Genomic DNA, 20,672 nt, shown 5'->3' with positions numbered 1-20,672 from the left:
CTCTCTGTGCCCCATTTCTTAGTTCCGCTGGGCTGAGCTGGCAGCACCAAGAATGAGGTACGATGTGTGGTCTTGTCCTGAAAAGTTGCATTCAGCAACCTTGGAGGATAAAACTGGGCTACCAGCAGTTCTTTTTCCACCTTGTGTGCAGAACCCTCTTTGATGGAAGGGAGCAACATTTTGGTACTCATTTTGTGCTCTGACATTTTTTTTAGAACACAAAACACTCTTGGAATATGCTCAGCTATTTTTATTTTTTATTTTTTAACATGGAGCTGGAAGTAATGCACAGTAATGCCTTTTACAAATGAGCTCACAGCCTGAAGGTGGTTTAAGTCACGCCTCTATTGCGGGGGCCTAATCTCCACCTCTTCCTTTTCTGTTATTGCAGGGGGCTGGTGGGTGCTTAGCATCAGGCTCTTAATCAACAGCAGCAGCCAGCTGCTGCAAAGTGCTGCAGAGGGTCCACCTTGCAGTGCTTACATCCCTTTCTCGATCTGGGCTTTCACCACTTTTCCTTTCCCCTTTCCTTTTTTTTTTTTTTGAATGTATATTGGTGGTAGGTGGACAGTTGAGCTAGATGATTCTAAAGGTTTTTTCCAACCTTAATGAGTCTACGATTGTATGATACTATGATTATGGGAGAATGATGTCCAGGTGGCTGATTCTGCTGCAATTTAATGGCCACTCACTCATCTGCTGTCATGCTGGAAACAATAAGAGGCCAACTGCCAATGGAAGTTTGGCTGAAAGACACGTAGCTGTAATTGAATTTCATATGGGATTTGTACAGTCCTTTCTCTTGTACTAACCTCATCTTGCTGTTTCTTTTTAATTACTGAATTTAAAAGTAAAATCCTTGTGTAAAACAAGTTGAGAGAGTTGCAGTAAATTAAGAAGTTACTACCCATTATTGTACAAGCCGGTGGCAATGGCGGGTTCTGCAGTCAGCCAGAGGGTCACTTTACGAGTCTGTCTTTTCTGCCTCTGATGATGTGCAGTGGCCAGTGCTTGTGGTGCAGCCCTGACCCATTTTGCCCGGTTACAGAACGGTAAGATTGGAAACGACCACTAGGGTCATCTAGTCCATCCATCAGCCTACCCCCACCATGCCCACTAACCATGTCCCTCAGTGCCACTTCTCCATGGTTCTTGAATGCCTCCAGGGACAGTGACTGCACCACTCCCCTGGGCAGCCTGCTCCTGTTATGTCTTCAGACAGCACAGATAAAATTAAATGATTCACCTCTGATGAAGACATTGACTAACACAAGCAACCTTTTTGTTTCCTGAATGCCTTAGCAGGGATGAATTGGTTTTTGAGATTGCTTTATCTCTAGAATGGCACTCCAGCCATAAAATCTCATTCACAGAAGTGATTTATGCACATTAAAAAATCAGATATTTCTTCCGAAGATGAACCATGAATACAGCAATACTTGCTGCATTTTTTTTCTTCAGTGCAGTATATTTCAGGACTCATTATACCTTAAGTGAATTATCTTTCCTTGAGCAAAAAATATTTACCTCTTGGATAATACATTTAGAAGTGCAGCGCAATCACATTCAGTATCTGCTAAAGCTGATGAAGTGCCTGCTTCTTCAGGGGAGCCAGTCACTGTGACTTCCACCTAGAATAATAACGAGAGGAGAGAGTCAAGGAAAGAGCAGAAACTACTCAAAGAACTTCACCAAATCTGAATGTTTCAATACCATTGAGAACCTTACTGATCTCTGCTCTACCAAAGAGTGTAGGCACCTGCAGGGCTGGGTGCATAGCAGTGGCTTTAGTGTTTAACCCTAAGGCTCAGAATCCAGAAGCTTCTTCGGCTTTCTGCAAGACTGATTCCTTTTTTTTCTTTTTTTCTTTTCTTTTTTCTTTTCTTTTCTTTTTTTCTTTTCTTTTTTTTTGCTTAAAAATATTAAAGGAGTAACCTTTTGTGTGTTTTGATACCTAAAATGAGGGAATGAAGTCATAACATTTGAATTTCTAGAAGATTGGCCTTGAGGGGCTAGTGCCATGAGAAAGCACTTGTTATTTCTTGGGTTTTGGGGAGAGTCCATATGAGCAGTAGGGCCTCTAGTGCCTTTCATTCATTATACAAACATCTAACAAAAAGGTGGCTTCTATCCAGAAGTTGAAAATTTGATCTATAATACACAAAGCTGTTTTGTAGGAAACCATAGCTTCTTTCATCTCAAGGAAACTTCTGATGGACAAGAGTTAATGTACATTAACTGGTTTCCTGGGTCCTGAAGACTGTTAGTTATGCTGACGTGTGTTTTAACATTAATAATTTTTAGTATTATTTCAATGAAAATTCATTAAATTTGGTTATTGCGTATTAAAAAGCAGACTGAAAGCACTGACATTTTAAGGAAGCCCAAATTAATGGTTTGAAAGGTTTCACAAATTTATCAGATGAAAGTCTAAGAAAAAATACATATATTCATTTATGAAAAACGACAGCTTTGATTTCTGTAAATCTATAGATACCATATTTAAGGATCTAATTTAGGTTGTGGTTTGTGAAAGCGTTTATGGATTATTGACATTTCCAATCTCTGTACTTCACAGTGAAAATAATTAGGAAGTAGTATTTTTGGGAACATGTTACATGAAGCCTTTGTAACACAAGGTGCCCACAGAGCACTTTACTTTATTGATGTCTGGGTATTATATCAAAAACGCAATTTGGAAGTGAAGCAAGCATTCCCTCCTTTTATTATATGAAGGATTAGCACTTCATTTGCTGTAAACTGCAAGAATTTCTGGTGTGCAACGAATAACGATTTTTTCACAGCCTTATTGGAAGTCACGTATATATAGGATGATCAGGTGATCAGGCCCAGCCAGCATGGGTTTATGAAAGGCAAGTCCTATCTGACTAATCTGATCTCCTTCTGTGATGAGGGGACTCGTTTATTTGATGAGGAAAAAGCTGTGGATGTTGTATGCCTAGACTCTAGTAAAGCTTTTCCTTCTTGGCTCTGGTGAGGCTGCTCCTTGAATATTGTTTTCAGTTTTGGGCCCTTCACTATGAGAAAGACAACAAGGTGCTGGAGCATGTCCAGAGAAGGGTTGAGAGAACAAGATAGATGGATATCAACTGAGGGAACTGAGCTTGCTTAGAGTGGAGAAGAGGCTGAAGGAAAACTTCATCACACTATAACTGCCTGAAGACAGTCTGCAGGGAGGTGGGTATCAGTTTCTTTTCTCAGATGACGAGTAATAGGACACAAGGAAACTGCCTCAAGTTGTTCCAGGGGAGGGTCGGGTTGGATATCTGGGAGAATTTCTTCATAGAAAAGCTGAGACATTGGAACAGGCTGTCCAGGGCACTGGTGGAGTCACCATGCCTGGGGCTGTTTAAAAGCTGTGTTGATGTTGCGCTTAGACATGTGGTTTGGTGGTGAACTTTGTAATGGATAGGTGAATGGTTGGACTTGGTGGTCTTAAGGGTCTTTTCCAACCTTAATGATTCTGTGATTGTGTAATGTGCAAACACAGCTGCATACACTGAAGAAGAGGGAAGTTGCCTGTTTCTGAAACCTTAAATTTTCTTGGAAATATAGATAATGTTATAGGCTAAGTGGGACCAACCATTACCTTTACCTAAACGTAAACAAAGTTAAATACTTAGCTTGCAAAACAGCTTTGGTCTGGAGGAGAACTACAGTAGGAAGGCTGGAAGTTGTGTGGGGTTCTTTCTTAACAGAAATTGGCAGCTGTGAGAAAGTTAATTAACAGCAATAATTGATAAGAATAATCTATTCATTGCCCTGGCTAGAGAATGGAAGTCTGTGTGCTTTATATTCAAGTGTCAAGTTGCTCTTGGACTGCTAAGCCAGGTAACATTAATAGGGCTTACTCCCCAAGGGAAGATCCCCCAGGTAACGCAGTGGCAGGGCACAAAGCACAGTCTGTTATGTATTAAATTTTTGTACCTTGCCAATGGAAACTGACATTGTTCTTGCTCTGAAAAGTAAGGGAAATGGTTTCTAGTAAATTTGTCATGTTGAGGGCAAAGTAAAAGAAGAAAAGAAGTGGTAAAATAGTGGCAAAAAATGGGAAGATAATAATAGCAATTATATTTGCAAAATAGAAAACCTACTTCTTCCATTCTCTGATTGCTCCTGAGCCAAGACACATGAGAGTTTCTCCTGTTGCGCATCAAAACTTTTCACATTAAAAGCTCGTATAATAAGTACTTCACTGGGGCAAACAGGATAGGAGCTAAGTACAGTATTGAGGACAACTTGATGAGAATGAAGGCTTGTGTCTTCTGTAGCTGTGGAACGAAACTCTAAAGGGACAGAGACCAAAGACCAACCTGCCATGCACTGTATTGCTTTCGAAAATCAGAATGTCATCGAACCCTCTGCTAGTTCCAACTTGCTGCTTTAATACTGCCCATTATTAGGGAGATCAAGGTCCAGGGGCCACACAGCTAGGCTTTTTCTTAAAGGAGTGGCTGGGTGAGACAAATGATCCTGCCTGCTTTGGTGTGCTTCACAGAGTCGTGAGCTTGGCTGTGTGGTTCCTTTTGCCCTTTTAATTATGTGCTGTGAGAAGAAAACAAAGCAGAGACTTATCCTTCTACAGCATTTTGAACTTCAGGTTGCCAAAATGGCTTATGTACAATCTGATCTAGCTGTCTGACTGTTCTCGCAAACAAAATGAGTGGGGAGTTGTGTGTTCTTAAGTACGAATGAATAAAAGTACCTGTTTTCATTCTCTGGATTTAGATGTATTTATTTTAGAGCAGCTTCTGCAAAGTTCAACTTTGCTATAACTCTGATGCCCAGTTAGAATCTATGTAACAGCTTTTCCCACTGGAACTCCTTCTAGAAACACCTACTGGTACCTTTCTCTTCAGCTTCACTGGCTGGATGCGGAGTGAGGGACCAGAGGAACATGCAAGAAACTGATGGCCCTGTTGTAGTCTGTGTGTCCCTCACATGTTGATCTGGCCTGTTGACTGCTGCATTCCCTCAACACTCTTATTAATTCTAGAGACTGAGAAGAGAAACCCAAGACCATTGTCATGAGGAGCACTGGCATGAGGGAGCTTCCAGGCTTCACTTTTTCACATTAGAATGAGCTCAGTGCTTGAGCCTTGTTCATTAGGGCTCAGGTACAAATGATGGGAAAGTTACTATCTTGCATGATGGGTAGTGTTTTGGGACAAGGCACTGTGCCTTCTGGAGATGATTTTCCCCTGTTTCTTCCCTACTATTAGACTTTTTGACTTGACCTCCACATGCAGCTGGTCAAGATGGTTGGTAGATGAAGGATGCAGTAGTTAGTTACATCTGGCAAGAAGCACTTTCAGCATGACTGAAACACTGCATTTTATACTAAGGTCAGCCTCAGAAACCTGCTTTCAAAGTCCTTCAATTTCATTGTTAACTATGAATTTAATGCTGAGTCTCTGTACATTAAGCTTGATCAGGGAAGGACAGCAACAGGGATTGGATTTCACTTACTCTGCTATTAAACATCTGTCCTGAAAAACAACAGCTGGTAAAACACAGGGCACAACTTTTTATTTACTTTTGCAATTGTATTTGAACTTCCCCCCTGCTTAGATCATTTTTATCCAGGAGTTTTCTGCTCATATTGTGGGTTTGAAGTGGTGCCAGAGAGAAGGCTCTCTACAGGACTTGCCACTGTCATGGTATGCTTGTGCTTTAAATAGTTGAGTGCAACTCAACATAGTGGTAAGAAAATGAGCAGTTAATGTTGTTCAAGTGTTAATTGTGCCGGAAATTAGGAGTATGTTTTCAGAGCCTCTACCCAGTGGTGTTGAGAGCATTTAATTAATTTGTTTGTGTGATTTCTCCAAACGAGTGGCAGGGAACCTGTCGGATCACTCAGCTCTGGCACAGCAGGCTCTAGCGGTCAATAGTCACATGTTGGACCTGGGTTTTCTTCCATCAGAAGAAATGGGAGATAGTGAGGGTGCGTGGAAAGTCTTGTAACTTCCTGCAGATTCACCGAGGGGCTCTTGATTTCCTTCCAACCGTTCATTTTTCGGAAGCCAATGGCACCAGCCTGCAAGCAACTTAGGAAATCAAGGTGAAATATCCTTGTTCTGTTCACATGAATATTGTATCAATAGTAGGAGCAGAAGATCTCATTGTAAAAGAAAGAACTGTATGTAGATGTTTTTATCTTAGATCCTTTCAGGAAGGTAAATAGCCTCCTGTGCTATAAGGAGCTTTTAAATGCTGAAAACTGGCACTTTTATGGTATTTGGTCACTGTTGAGATGTAAAATTAACTGGAATCTAGAAAAATTCAGTCACTGCTGCGTGAAGATAGATTTGCGGTGATGTTTTGCACAATTGATGTGATTATTGGACCCCAATTCTACCTTTTCTTTTGATTCAATTCAACAAGTTAAACCCTTCAAGCTTCTCTCGCAACCTGTTTGAATAATACAGAGTTGCCCCCAGTATAAGTGGTGGAATTAGTGAAATTCAAAAGCATTAAGTCTTCAGTCAGCAGGAGGAAAGTATATATTTGGAATGCATACAATGGAAAGCATCAAGAGCACCGTGCAGGAACTCACCAGAACATGTACAATGTCTGGAATTATAACAGAACTGGCTATGGCACTGGCCACTAATAACATGTTCAAGCTATTCAGGATAAGGGGAATCAGTGCTTCGGGTCACTCAGCTCAGCTGGTCATGAATACATTATCTCCTGCAAAAGCTTCCCTCTTCCTGCTTCACAACACTGCGTAATTGTTGGAGTGCATTACAAAAGTTTTTGCTCATCTTGAAACCTGAATTACTGCCTTCTGCGCTGCCAGAGGTACAGTAGGACATCAGACCAGAAGAATCAGTGTTCTTGTGTGAAGGCATATGCTGGAAGAGCTGTCATGTTACTTTCTTGCTTTTGCAAGAGAAATTTAATGTTTTTATTAACACCTTATAGCCACAGCTTGGGACGTGGAGAGCAATTTCTGTGTGAGTTTCTCCAGTTGCTTGGTCTGGTGCCTTTTAGTCCTGCTGGCTTTATCCCTTGCAAAATCAGGTGCTTGCACTGAAGTGTTGTCTCTGCTTGCTAAAGTCCTGGCAGCCACATGGTGAAAACATTTACCTTTAACCTCAACCTGCTGTAAGATAGAAAAGAGCCTGAATCAAAGCCCAGGTGAAAAGGCTGTTGAAGCTTGGAAATGTTCATTCTGGGAGCTGCTGTTACATAGCTGGCTCTGGACATGCATCTCTGCACATGGAGAAGTACAGACCTGTGTGTCTAGCCAATGCATTTGCAGTCTCACCCTGGAATCATTCAGCCTGTTGATCTTCCATTTAGACTGCAGTTTCCCATCCAAATGAATGAGACTTTTGAACACGAGGGATTTGCAGTCACAGCACTGGAGGACAGTCATTTGGCAAGTGTCTCAGTCTGGAAAGGGATGGAGTGAGCTCTGGGCAAGCAAAAGCAAAGCACGTGTGCATACCTTTACATTCCTGTCTCGCTTCTCTGAACAGAGATCTCTCAGCTGTCAAAACCATACTATTTTACTGGCAAGTTCTCGCTTCTCCCTTGGTGATATTTCATGGGTCCTGTCTGCTCCTATTCCTTCTGGGAAGAGGCCCTGCAGAACCAGCAAACCTGAGGGTGGGAAGTGCAGGAGGTGTTTGAGGCCTGCTTTTCTACTGCCATATTCTGACTTTTCAGAGGAGCCCTGAGCTTTTCTGCACAAAACGCATCACAGTCAGCAACTGGAGCTCTATCTGGATGTTTCAGTATGTTGGCACATGGTTTTCCATGTGTCCTTTGAAAGAGAGGCAGGCACTCGGAAAAGAGAGCTGCATGGTTCATACTGGCAGCTGGCTCATGAGCTAGCACAGGACAGGCTCGTGCTACAGGGATCCAACTGGTGCACCAGCTCCATGCTGACCCTATAGCAGCATCCTGCCCTGAGTGGATCAGCCAAACACTGAGCAGATGCAGGCAGGACCCCAATCCTTCTTGAATAGCTGTGCTCAGCTGCTGCTGCAGCCACAGTGGGCTGTGAAAAGAAGGGATTGGTGCCACAACCACAGGAGGCCTCCGGATGAGGGCCCCCAGAGCCTCCTTGTTAGCTATGGAAGCTATAACTGAGCATTTAGTGATTACTACATGTACTGTATTTATTTATTCTGTCTGCAAGGGGCTTTCTCCAAAGGGACACAGCCTCTTCAGCAGCTTTATTATGAGTGGTTAATAATTCACGTGAAAACATCCTGCAGGTTGTGGGGTTGGACATTTTGAAGAATGCTTAGATATTTTTAACTCATTAGCCTTATAAGTTTTTGGACTCTCATTGACAATCATGTAAGTATTGCAATATTTAAAATGTTGTGTTTTTTTTTTCCTCTGACTCGTACTGAAGTATGTTTTTCTGAGACATAAGACAAGATTCTGCAAATGTCTATGAATGTGTTCCATTTCACTACCTAAGCTCTCTATAAGTCTCGTAAGGAAATGTTCTCCTGCTCAATAAAGTAGGCATCTCTAACTTACAGGATTTTGGCAAAATATATGATGATGTATATTTCATAGAATTTCTCCCTGGAAGAGTTCATTCTCTTACATAAATCTGGATCAGTCGTATTTCAGAGTACGGGTATTTCATTTTGTTCCATGAACTTAGTCCAAGGCTGCTGCTACTGAGGTATCTCAGAGTGCTTAGGGAACTTGGTATGTCTCAAAGTGTTGGTTTTCTTCCTTTTAAAGGCTTTTATAAAGTGAAATTATGTCTGTATTTTTTTCAGCTTGTCTGCATGTTATCCAGTGTATATGAGAGGGAAGGCTTTAAATATATCTATATATAAAATATGTTCACATACTGTAGCAGTATCTAAAGTAAATTATAAATTCTTCCTTTTCATATGAAAGAGGTAAAGAAAAGTACCTAGCCAATACAGTACCATTAATCTATTCTCTTTTCTCCTTTCTCTCTTTACTTCTCTCTCTACAATAGAAGTGGAGCAAAAAGGTAATTAAATACCTTTCAAATTATATATATATTACTTATGTGTAGGCTAAGTTATTTAACAGTTTAACGTTTTAGTTGAAATACTTTGTCATTAATTCTCACTACTTTTTTGTTAAAGTTTATTTAGTCTCTCTGCTGCTCAACTTCATGAGATAACTCATTTTTGCTGAAAAGTTTTACCGGTACCACTTTCTTTCATTGAATTTCTTTTCAACGGTTTAGATAATTCACTTTTCTCCTGCCCCAAAGAATTTGGAAAGCATGCACACGTATGTATGTGCATAAGTATATCTAATTATGCTGCAAAAGCCTTTTAGAAATGGCACCCCTTTGTCAGCTACTTGCGGTGGTTTCTGAGATTCCAGTAAGGCAATATGCTTTTACACCAGCTGCTAAATCTGATTTTCCTCCTGTTTCCCTCTCCAGAGGATATTACCGATTTCTGAATTTTAGAAAATAATTGGTTACACTCCAAGCGGGGAGCACAAATGCAGGATCCCATCTGCCAGCTCTGTGCTACCAGAAACTTGGGTGGGACGCCTCTTTGCAGCTCCCCACTTCATCTCTCATCCTGGTGGTTATTCGAGTTCCTGAAGATCGCTATTGCAAATAACCAGCAAATATTCTCCCCCTGAAGCCTGTGCAGCCCTCCGGGTCAGAGAATGCTGAGGTGCACAACGAAGGCCGACAAGCCTGATTCTCTCTGCACATCCCTCCTGTGCCCCTTTTGTCTCCCCATGCAGCCGGCCAGACTCTCGGCGTTGGCATTCCTGGGATGCCAGCATCAGCCGGGCAGTACTGACCTCTTCCCGAGCCCTGGGCATGCCCCAGCCATGAGCCGGCCCCTCTCTCCCCCCCAGAAGTCTGAGCAGCAAAGCACCCCAGTTAGTCAAACCGCTCCTCTGTGCTCCTCTCATGTAACAATAGAAGGTATATGTTTTTAAGTTACGAGTTACTACTATATTTAACAGGACATTTTTTAACTGATTAAAATCAAGAACCTCGGGTTCCTTTCCAGTGGAACTCTCCAGTTCTTATCCTTCCTTCTCTCCTTTCTTTCTTCCTTCCTTCCTTTTCCTTTCAGCCTTCATACATCATTCATTTTTAATTGTGTGGACTGCATGTTTCGTGTGTCCTGTAGCAGCTTCAGAAGTCTCATTTCTAGTTCCACTACTGGTCTGTAGCTGGGTATTCCCTCTCCCGCTCCCTTTGCTTTAAATGGTTTTCTGAGTTGCTAAGGGATTCTCCTTTGCTTTGCTATTGGTACCCCTTAAATATTTAATATCGCTTGGGCCGTAAGGATGGGAATTTCTTTCTCTTATTTCCATTTCTAGGCCACTCTGCAGTGGGCTGTTCAAAATAACTATGTGGAACAATTCCCCTGGAGTTTAACCCTTCACCTAGTAGGTACAGATTCACTGCAATGTAATCTGGAAATAGAAACCCAGAAATCCTTTGGGGGCACATACTCATTTCAGAGTTTACAAAGGCAAGCGGTCCAAGTAAGTACACCTGTAAAAATAGATTTGAAAAGTAATAAGAAAATGAGCCAAAGTTGATAGAAAAAGCAGAAAAACAATAAATTTGGTGGAGCAAGTCTTGTTCTAGAGGCTTGGCCAGCAGGATGGCTGGTCTCCAGTTACAGGGCATTGCTTTGACCTCGAGTGTCCTCTGCTGCAGAACTGCAGACTATTTCGAAGTTTGGTCCAACCACCTCCAGAGTCTCATTAACTTTGTTTTTTGTTTTAAATTCTTTCCCCCTCCAACAGTTTTCCTTTGCCCTGGACTGCTAAAAGGAGTATACCAGAGCGAACACCTGTTTGAATCCGACCACCAGTCTGGTGCCTGGTGCAAAGACCCGCTGCAGGCGTCTGACAAGATCTACTACATGCCCTGGACACCTTATCGAACAGACACACTGACAGAGTACTCCTCCAAGGATGACTTCATCGCTGGGAGGCCAACCACGACCTACAAACTCCCGCACCGAGTGGACGGCACAGGGTTTGTGGTGTACGATGGGGCTTTGTTCTTCAACAAGGAGCGAACCCGAAATATAGTCAAGTTTGACTTGCGGACAAGGATAAAAAGCGGGGAGGCTATCATAGCTAATGCAAATTACCATGACACCTCTCCCTACCGCTGGGGAGGCAAGTCTGATATAGACCTGGCCGTGGATGAGAATGGGCTATGGGTAATCTATGCAACAGAACAAAATAATGGCAAAATAGTCATTAGCCAGTTAAACCCTTATACATTAAGGATTGAAGGGACGTGGGATACTGCCTATGACAAGAGGTCAGCTTCTAACGCTTTTATGATCTGTGGGATTTTATATGTGGTCAAGTCTGTGTATGAAGATGATGACAATGAAGCCACGGGGAATAAAATAGACTACATATATAACACTGACCAAAGCAAGGATAGCATGGTGGATGTGCCCTTTCCAAACTCCTATCAGTACATTGCTGCTGTGGATTATAATCCCCGGGACAACCTTCTCTACGTATGGAACAACTATCACGTAGTGAAGTATTCCTTGGATTTTGGCCCACTGGACAGCAGAACAGGTAAGGGTTTTAATACTGAAACAAAATCTCAGCTGGGATTTCTATTTTTCTCACAAATTGGGTGTGAAATTGAAACATGATCCTGTGGTAATGATCTGCCTGTGTTTGTAAATTAAGCCCTACTGCAATACCTATGATGGATGTTCAGACATTAATAAATGCAGAATTTTTTTTTTAATATCTTAGTCCATAATGAAACAGAGAAACAGGTAAGCTACCTGTAACTAACCTGAAACAGTCTCCAGATGCCCATGTTCTTTTTTACGTCACAGGAAAAGCAACGCTATTTTCTTCTCAATTGAAGTTTGCTCCATAAGTAAGATCATCACCCCTTTTGCAGGAATTTTGACAAAACAAAGCATGGAAGATGCTGTTGCTGCAAACAGCATGGGACAAATTGCAGGCCAGTTTAGATGAGCTAATTCCATTAACATGAGGGAGCGTCGGCCTTTTACAGAAGCCACTAATTATTGTGAATGTGAGCACCCACAAGTGCATGTCTAGAATCAGACGAGAAACTGATAAAAAAATCTTCCAAAGTGTTGCTTTTTTTCATTTCCTTCAAGTTGCTCTTTTTTCAAAGCGTTTAATTCAAGTCTACGTTGTAGAATACTTTCTCCAATAGAGGAACACCCACCCTATCCATCCTCAGAGGATGTCCAGCTTTTCTACGTCTTTTAGTGTCAGAAATTACACTGTTAATTACTCATTTGAGTTACAGTCACTTAAGATTACCATCCTCGTCTTTTTGCAAGTATTGCATTCACAATTGCCACTTGGCTAGTAACATGACTTAGACTTACTGTGGTCATACTTGTTTGATGGTGCAAGAATTTCCAAACTGTGCTAAGCCTTTTACAAATGGTTATTGCTGTACATAAACTTATTTTAGTCAGAGTTACCAGGTATTTCCTGTGAAGGACCGTGTCTGTAGAGATGCTGAAAAAGGAGTGAGAGAGATGGAAGTAACATAATTTAGATAGTAAACTAGATGATTAGTAGCATTGTTATTTCCAAACTATTCTTTTTTGAGGATGAGAAAGACTAAGAGTGGATTCAAATTGCCAGAAGAGGAGTAGAGATGAGCTTTTCTTTTCTTACATACATACTGTCATCCACACTTTAAAAAGATGCTGAAAGAAACTGAGGATATGAAAATCTGAGGATAGGTGGAATAGAGGTAGTAATCGAGCGATGAATTTCCAATTTTGATACAAAAACGTAAGGAAGACAAGAAGGATTTCTGGAAGAACTAAATGAATGAGCCTGGGTTAAGGGAAGAGTGGGGATCCTTTCAATGATTTTGACCTCTGCAAGATCTAAAATGAGCAAGAAATGAACTAACACTTTTCATTCTCCCACCTTAATGATGAGCATGTACTTTCTGAGTAGTGGAGTGAAGCAGAGCAATTTGTGAGTTATTGGTTATCCTCAAGGAGTGAAAATCAATTCCATCCCTCCTATTTCACAGGATTTCTCTCTTTTTCAATGATTCATTTGCAGATATTACAGTGGACTCTCTACTGCCTCTTTTTCAAGTAGTGACTGTTTTCAGTAATAGAATCTTTAAAAAAAATCTTTTAAAATCTTTTAAAAAAGCCATTTTTAATGAAAAACTCAAAATTTGTACTTTTTTTTTTTTTTTTTTTTTTTTTTTGGTAAAAAAATTAAGTACCTTCCCATCCCGTTTTCCTAGCAGAGTCTAAGCTAATGAGACGGGAGAGCAGATGAAAATCTTGTGGAGGGCTGGGAATGTCAGCATAAGACTTTGAGTTATTCCCATGTCATGCTGTTTGGCTGGGATTTCAATTCCCTTTGATTTCACCACTGTTTGGGTGGGAATTTAAAACCCACCATCCTCTAAAATGAAAAGCTGAAGTAGGTTTTGGCTTTGGATGTTGGAAAAAGAGGGTTAAGTTGATGTCAGGGAATCTGGTAAGCCTTCTTGTTCCTTTTGTACGCTTTTTATAGCTTTGCAACGTGGACACAAAGCTGAATTTTACATGCGTTTCTTTTCTCTGAAAATTGCTGAAATTGTCTGTTTGGCAGAACTGCATTGGTGTGCCTTTACCTCACTGCTATGTAGATTTGCAGGACTTTTGTAAGAAGGCTGCACTGACAGAAAGTGAAATCCTTGATTTGACAGGTCGAATGGGGTTGAGGCACTTCAAAGCAAAGGAGAATGCATTTGCAGAGGGAGTTCAGTGCTCCATTACCTGCACAGCCTGATTAGGGGGAACATTATTTTACTAGTTAGTCAAATGAAACCACTGGTTTTGAGTTGGATAGGGGAGCAAATACTTGTTTAACATTTAATTCTTTTCAAAAGAGAGAAGCTGGTAGACAAGGTCTGTGTGACTCTTTCTCATAGAATCATTAAGGTTGGACAAGAAACACCAATCCATCCCCGCCATGCCCATATCTCCACGTTTCCTCAACACCTCCAGGGTTGGTGACTTCACCACCTCCCTGGGCAGCCTCTGTCAATGCATCAACACTCTTTCTGAGAAGATTTTTTTCCTAATATCCAGCCTGAGTGTCCCCTTAAGGATCCAATGAAACACATTTTTTGGCTAATGTGAAATTTCATGCTGAATTTCTTTATATATAAGCAATATACTTGTAACTATGTGGCTGGATTAAACCCGCCATGAGTCCTCCAACAAAGAGTGGGACAGGAGCCTGTGTAACACTGGGAAAGCGGTGAAAACCTAGGAAATATTTTTAGATTCCTCTTTTAACTTATTTTCACAAACAGCAGATTGTTGATACATTTTTCCCTTCTCTTTTAAAATTGCTATAGCTTCTCAGTTCCTTTAGAAAGGGTGACGTTCAAAGAGAGAATGCATTTTGCAGCTTTTTTCTATAGCATTACAGCTTGAGTAGCAAAATATGTAAACAATATTTGCTTAATTAGAAAATAAAAGATTGTAAAATTGATGGGTCAAGGAAATTGGTTGTTAAAAAGCAGTTAAGGGTGAAGTTTAAAAAACAGAACTCTTAAAGCCAAAAATTGATTGTTACAGGCAAAGTAATATATTTAGCAGCCTAAATAGCCAGTTAACGTGTTTGAAACATATTTGAAATCTCTGGTATCGTACATTTCGAGGATATGGGAAATAAAAAACAGGTGCTAGAGGCTCCAGATCACTTAGACTCAAACATTTTCAGTCTTTTCCCAGACCATCCAGGGAAAAAAAGGCAGCAGGAGTCTTTTTTCTTACAGGAAAGGCAGGAATCATATCCTCTCACTCTTCACTGCGATTAAACATTTTCTGTGCGTTTTAATTAAATGCCTATTTGTGCAGGTAGGTTTGGTACACACTTGAGATCTTCACTGTCACAGAGCTTTCCCAGGCCATTGTTTGCAAAAATTGGGCTTTTATATCTCACTGTAAATGAGTGTCAAAATCTGGAGTTTCTGTGCTTAGCTTTGGTATCAGCCCCCTCAGCAGGGCACACGCATTCCATTCCCTGGGCAGCTGCAGTAACATCTCTTCCTAAATTGGCACCAGGATGAGGACACAACTTGCACGTCCTGGCAGTGACACGCAGTGCCACAGAGCTCTTTGCAGGCATGCAGGTATCAGAGATGGAACCTTGGGGACAAAAGTGCTGCAAGGCCATGGCTGTTTGTTGCTGGTTAAGCTCTGCTTAGGCTACTGGCTGTTCCCTGTGGCAGGATGGAAAATGCAGACATCCTGCTTTTGAAGAGATGTTCTGTTTTTCCCATGTAAGTTTCTGTTCAGGAGACCCTGGAAATGCGTTATTGGCTGCTAATGGATGTATGATGTTAATAAATAAATGTGCCCTATCTGTGAGGAAGATAGTGACTTGATATACGACTTGTAATGCAGCCTCTTTGCACTTAAGTGGCTTTCGTATACTGTAAATTAACCCTGCAAACTGCCAGCCTGGTGATGAAATGTGATACGAAGCTTCCATCCGTATCTGCGATACTTTAAAAACCTCAGAGAGTGCCCATCAAACTTTCATCCTTCACATTTGCCTTCAGTATCTCAGGATGCTCTCTTGACATGCGACTGCATCCATTTTATTCAGTAAGGGTGGTGGTTTCTTCTCCTAAAGCAGTTTTACAATGCAGATAAGGTGAACCCTCTGTCCTTATAATATGCTAATTAAGTGCATTTGTGTCTTGGGTAAAAGATGTGGCGGGATGGTGATGAATAAGAACTTTAAACACATATGACACCTCGTTAAAATGTAATTTTCACATCATAAATCTGAGGCCTTTACTTTGACAGCTGAGTAATGTGGATAGTGGGCAGAGGATCTTGAACGTTTCAAAGCTGTCACGTGCTAATAGGTAGCTGGAAGAGGCTTCCTGCGCTGCTTGCCTTTAATGCAGCTCAGCCCTGCCTGGGAAATGCATCAGAAGGGCTGCCCAATCTTAAATCCCACTTGTGCACAGGATATGAATTGCTATTGCTCTGTGATCCCATTGCGATAAGATATGCTTAGCATCTCGGAAGATTCGGGCTGCATTTTAAAAGGCCAGCTGAGCCTTTTTGATGAGCGGCTTCTCCTGGCAGACAGGGGATGGTTTTGGGGAGCTGCTGAGTGTTTAATTGCAGCTTCTCCTGTGTTTTTATTTTCCAGTTGCTTTCTTCCCACCTAGGAGCATCCCCCAGCTCTCTCACTCCTGTTCCTCTTGGTTGCTTACAGTGACAGCTGCTGGCTGCACAGTGTTGCTGGAAGTTTGCAGAGATCAGCCCTTGCTTTCAGCAGCTTTTGCAAACTCACATTGTGAACTGGAGTCCTGGCTTTTATCTTCCAATATTTGCCCATATATGCCTGTCACACTTTTTCTATAAATATTTCAGTCTCCTTTTTGCTATTCATGATAGAAAGATGTGGCTGAGTATGGAGGTAAAGGAAAGCAGCGTGGGGACACTACATCTTTTCTAACAAAGCTGGCATCTCGGCCTATGTTAGTTGGCCAGCCAGTACCCTAGGCTTAGAAGAAGAGGAGGGTGTTTCACCTGACCAGGGTACACGGGGATCCAGAAGGGCATGAATGACATTTGTTCACCAGTTTGAGGCCTGAGCTATCTGTTCATTTTTGTCCTGTTTATTTTTTTCCCCTTTATAAAGCAGTACTTGATTAAAAAATAGCAAAGTATCAAACCACTGGATGCTTTTCAAAAAGCAATGTTTGCCCGTGGCCAGAAAATCTGAGTTCTTTACCGTCTTACAATAAATAAATAAATAAGTAAGCGCACTAAAAAGCAAGATTTCTCAGCTTCAAAACCTTCTCTTTCTGGAAAAATTTCGTAAATATTAATGCTGTTTGTTTAGCACAATGAGAGTATCTTCAGTGCCTCTCCAGTAGAGATAGATATGTGGTTGCTCCCTCCTCCTAAATAAATGCTATACTCCTCTCAGTGGGTGTGGAACAGGAGAGAGCCTGGCCATCCAGAACAGCCCTTGTATTCCTATATAAGCCAGCCTGGAAAGATGGTACAGCAGGCTTTAACCCATCAGGGAACAGTTCTGGGCTGCTGATGTGCCTCTTTGGAGATCAGCCGTCCCTGTTGAAAACCAAATGTGAATTTTTCATGAAATCTGCAGGCAAGTCACACCTCTGAGTCCCCACAGGCCAGGAAACACAGGAATGCAAGCTGGGCTTTGTGGCTGGGCTGATGGCTTGATATAGGGAAAGGGCAGCGAGAGACAAATGATGAAGCGAAACTTCACTTTCAAGCTTCAAAACAAAAGGAGGCTGGTGATTTTTGCACTTCATAATCCTGTCAAACACCAGGAGGGGAAAAGCATGTTGCCAAGAACATGTCTGAGAAGCCGAAGCAGCTGTTGTGGCAGGAAGCATAGGATGTACTGTGGCAGATAGTGGGGTGATGGCAGAGAGAAAGAGACATTAACTGTGGATGAAGGATAGCAGCTTTCCTCTTCTGAGGTGAGCTGTTCTGCTTCAGAACTCAGCCTGGAGCTGAAATTAATTGTCTTTTCATTAAGTTTGAGACCACCAGGTTATTGCATTGCCATCCACCACAGCTTCTCTGTCTGATGAAAATCCTCTGCACCAAACCCAGTTATGTCAGAGGCAAGTGTTGGTTGGAGCTGTGTGAAAGAAGTGACATGGAGCAAACAAATGAGGGACTGCATCATGAACCAGAGAAACTTTGGGAGTATTAGAGATTTACATTGGCTTTTTATCAACAAATGTGTGATGTAACACTTGGCCAGCAGGTTTCTCTGGTTTGTCTGTGAGGAAGGAGATCTGTACATGGTTCGAGGGTTCAGATTCCAGGAGATCCATTCTTGAGCTGCCACATTTGCCATCTCCTCTCCTCTCACTCTGAAAGAGGATTATAATCTGCCAGGCTTCTTCTCAAGGTAATACCCTCTCAACCTACATGATATTTTTGCACCTAATTCCTCGTGGCTTTCACCATGGCATGCAAACAGTCTGTGCTCCCTGCAGCTCTGCTCTTGTGTGGCTACAGAGCCACTAACCTGGCTCAGGGCATGGGGACGTGGCCCCTTATTTCATGGTTGGATTAGATTATTTTAGTGAACTTTTCCGACCTTAATGATTCTGTGATTCAATGTGGCACCTTGGGGTTTTGCTACTGTTTTTTTTTCCATGATCAGCCCTTTTCCTGCTCCCCACTGAAAATACCTCCACCATGGCTCTCCTTGCATGTCTGCCACTGATTGTGTTTGTTCTGAAAATGAATACTGTAATATTTTTAGCGCCACTTATTAAGACTCGTCTCTTGAAGCCTCGTTCAACATTTCTAATTAACTTCTTCGATGCTGCCAGTGCTCTGCAGTGCTGCCATGCCAGCTTTTCTTTCCTCTTCTTCACTAAGCAGACTGAGGAGGGGATCATAGAATCATTAAAGTTGGAAAAGGCTACTAAAATCATCTAGTCTAGCCATCAACCCATCACCACGTGCCCGTTATTCATGAATGTCCTGATCTTTTCTGTTCGGAATCGAAGCAAATAGAGAATGCACTGGATGCTCTTCAAACTTGGCACTCAAAGAGGGGTAAACCACAAAATTACTGAGCTTTCACGAGGGTCTTTACAGAGTCCCTTGACTCCAGGAAGTTGTGCAACTCCTCATCCTTCTGATGTGACAGCAAGTAATTTTCCAAACTCTTGAAGCACAATTATAGGTACAAAAAGTACCCAAAGTGTATACTAGGAGTGGAAAGGGGTCAGCCTTACCCTCAGAAATCTGGCTGAACTCTCATGGTGGAGTTGGATTGATGGCTTGATTGTAGAAAAATTCTTGGATTTAGGTTGAACGTGCAGAAAAAGTGAGGTAGTTTGTGAGGTAGTTTGTAGATCTCTGCATTTTTGGAGAAATGGGACCAGCCATGAAGGGCTGTGAAATGCTAGTCAGCGATGCTGTCAACAGCCTGGCATGGGAAGATTGGCAAAGCCTAGAAAAAAGAGATAACATACATTTTGAAACGCACCTTCTTGAAGTGCATTTTGGCATAGTGACTACGTAAAGTCAAGAGACATTGTAACGAAGAAAGGAAGAGTAAAACAGTGCCCATTTGTTTTGGGTGAGCAGTCTGCCAGGCGAGTGTGGGCAAAGGTTAATACAAAAAAAAAAAAAAAAAGTTTCTGGAACAAAATCCCTAAGCTCTTGCGGTGCCATTATTCAGCTAAATCCTCTGAAGCTGGTGTGAGTCTGGGCTTGGGCTTCAGGAGCGAGAAGGAATTGCACTTTGTCAGTGAAAGGCTTTTTAGCCTCCTGATTTGTGTTGAAAGCACCAGAAGAGGATAATGTAAATTGTAAGCTGGAACAAACAGTGACTGTCCATATACATTGAAGTCACAGTATCTGTCCTACATTTTTACATTGAAAAGGTTTTTTTCAAGAATATGCTTATGATTGGGGGGCAAAGCAGATGATGAAGGCTTAGCTGAAAGAGACGTGTCCATTAAAACAACATAGCGATTGTTCTCTGTAACAGGATTTCTTCACTGTAACTGGATTTTTGCTTGATTAAAATGCGCTGAGTGGAAACAGGTCTTAAGGCAAATTTCACTGAAAGATAGGATTCGGTTTAAAAGGACTGACACTGAATAAGCAAACTGGGTGTTTCATGTTACAAACCTGCTAGGTTCTGTATTCTCACAGTACTGGCTGCTTCAGACTGAGAAAAGGTTGGAGGAAAGGAAGAAAAGAAACATCAGAACTGAAAACTGCAGAATTTATACTCTGGCCATGAGAGGAGATGGGAAAATCAGCTGCCTTTATCCCCGTCTGAGCATGCTTAATGGGGTGCCATTCATGCTTGCTTCAAATAGCTGGAATGAATTAGCACAGCCCCTGGAGATACCAAGCATCAGGCAGCTCTGCAATGTTTTGCATCTGTTGGTGTTTAAGATGGACATAGGGAAGGGGTCAAGGGAGTGTTGTGCTGAGAAAGAGAAAATATAAAGAAGACAACAAGTATAGATGTGCCAACAGGGATGAGGAACTTCTTTGTGAGTTTGCAGCACCTTCCCAACATTCTGTGTGAAGAACTTTTATGAGCTTCCATGTATTGGCCTCACATTCATTTGTCTCCCTGACCGCATTAACTTATTTCATCTCTTTCAAGCACGCATGAAGGATGCTGAGGATAGCCAGGATGGATCAGCTTGAACTCACATGGTGTTTGGAGCCCTTGTACTGCTGAATTAAGCAAAGGACCAGTAATGGTGGTGTGAGTGCTGAGGCTCCAGCAGGGAGGGCAGCATGAAAAAGAAAATGAGGGGATTTTTTTTTAAATAGTAAAAAAGTAGTAAAATAGTATTTGCTTTACTGTGGCATATGTACACAGTACAGGGACCCTTGCTGACAACAATGAATATTTTTTACTCTCTCCATCTAAGCATATGATTTTCTCACTGGACAGTGACTGCCAAGTATTTTATTACTGCAGTATTATTTTACTAGCTATTCACAAGGAATATCCTTGGAGCACCTGGAAAGGCTTTATTGGTAAAAGTGCTGTTGTCCTCAGCACAGCAAGGATCTGGACAAGTGAGGAATGCCAGCAACTGAAATAAAAGCCAAGGTGGAAAGTGCTCGGGAAAGTTCCTGATGTAT

At 41.7% G+C, this 20,672-nt stretch overlaps 1 protein-coding gene across 1 annotated transcript in view; it reads left to right on the top strand.

The window, feature by feature from the left end:
* The window catches only part of ADGRL3 (adhesion G protein-coupled receptor L3), a 304,411-nt gene that overhangs the window by 126,281 nt on the left and 157,458 nt on the right, over window positions 1-20,672 (top strand). The window contains exons 4-5 of the mRNA XM_042811914.1: window positions 8,987-9,001; window positions 10,771-11,571. Of these exons, the coding sequence (XP_042667848.1) occupies window positions 8,987-9,001; window positions 10,771-11,571 (816 nt within the window). The remainder of the gene's footprint in view (window positions 1-8,986; window positions 9,002-10,770; window positions 11,572-20,672) is intronic.

The sequence above is a fragment of the Centrocercus urophasianus genome, unplaced genomic scaffold (genome assembly GCF_019232065.1).
Source record: "Centrocercus urophasianus isolate 14NV4802_14NV808 unplaced genomic scaffold, USGS_Curo_1.0 seq_13, whole genome shotgun sequence".
NCBI lineage: Eukaryota > Metazoa > Chordata > Aves > Galliformes > Phasianidae > Centrocercus > Centrocercus urophasianus.
This window is presented reverse-complemented; position numbering and strand designations above follow the sequence as displayed.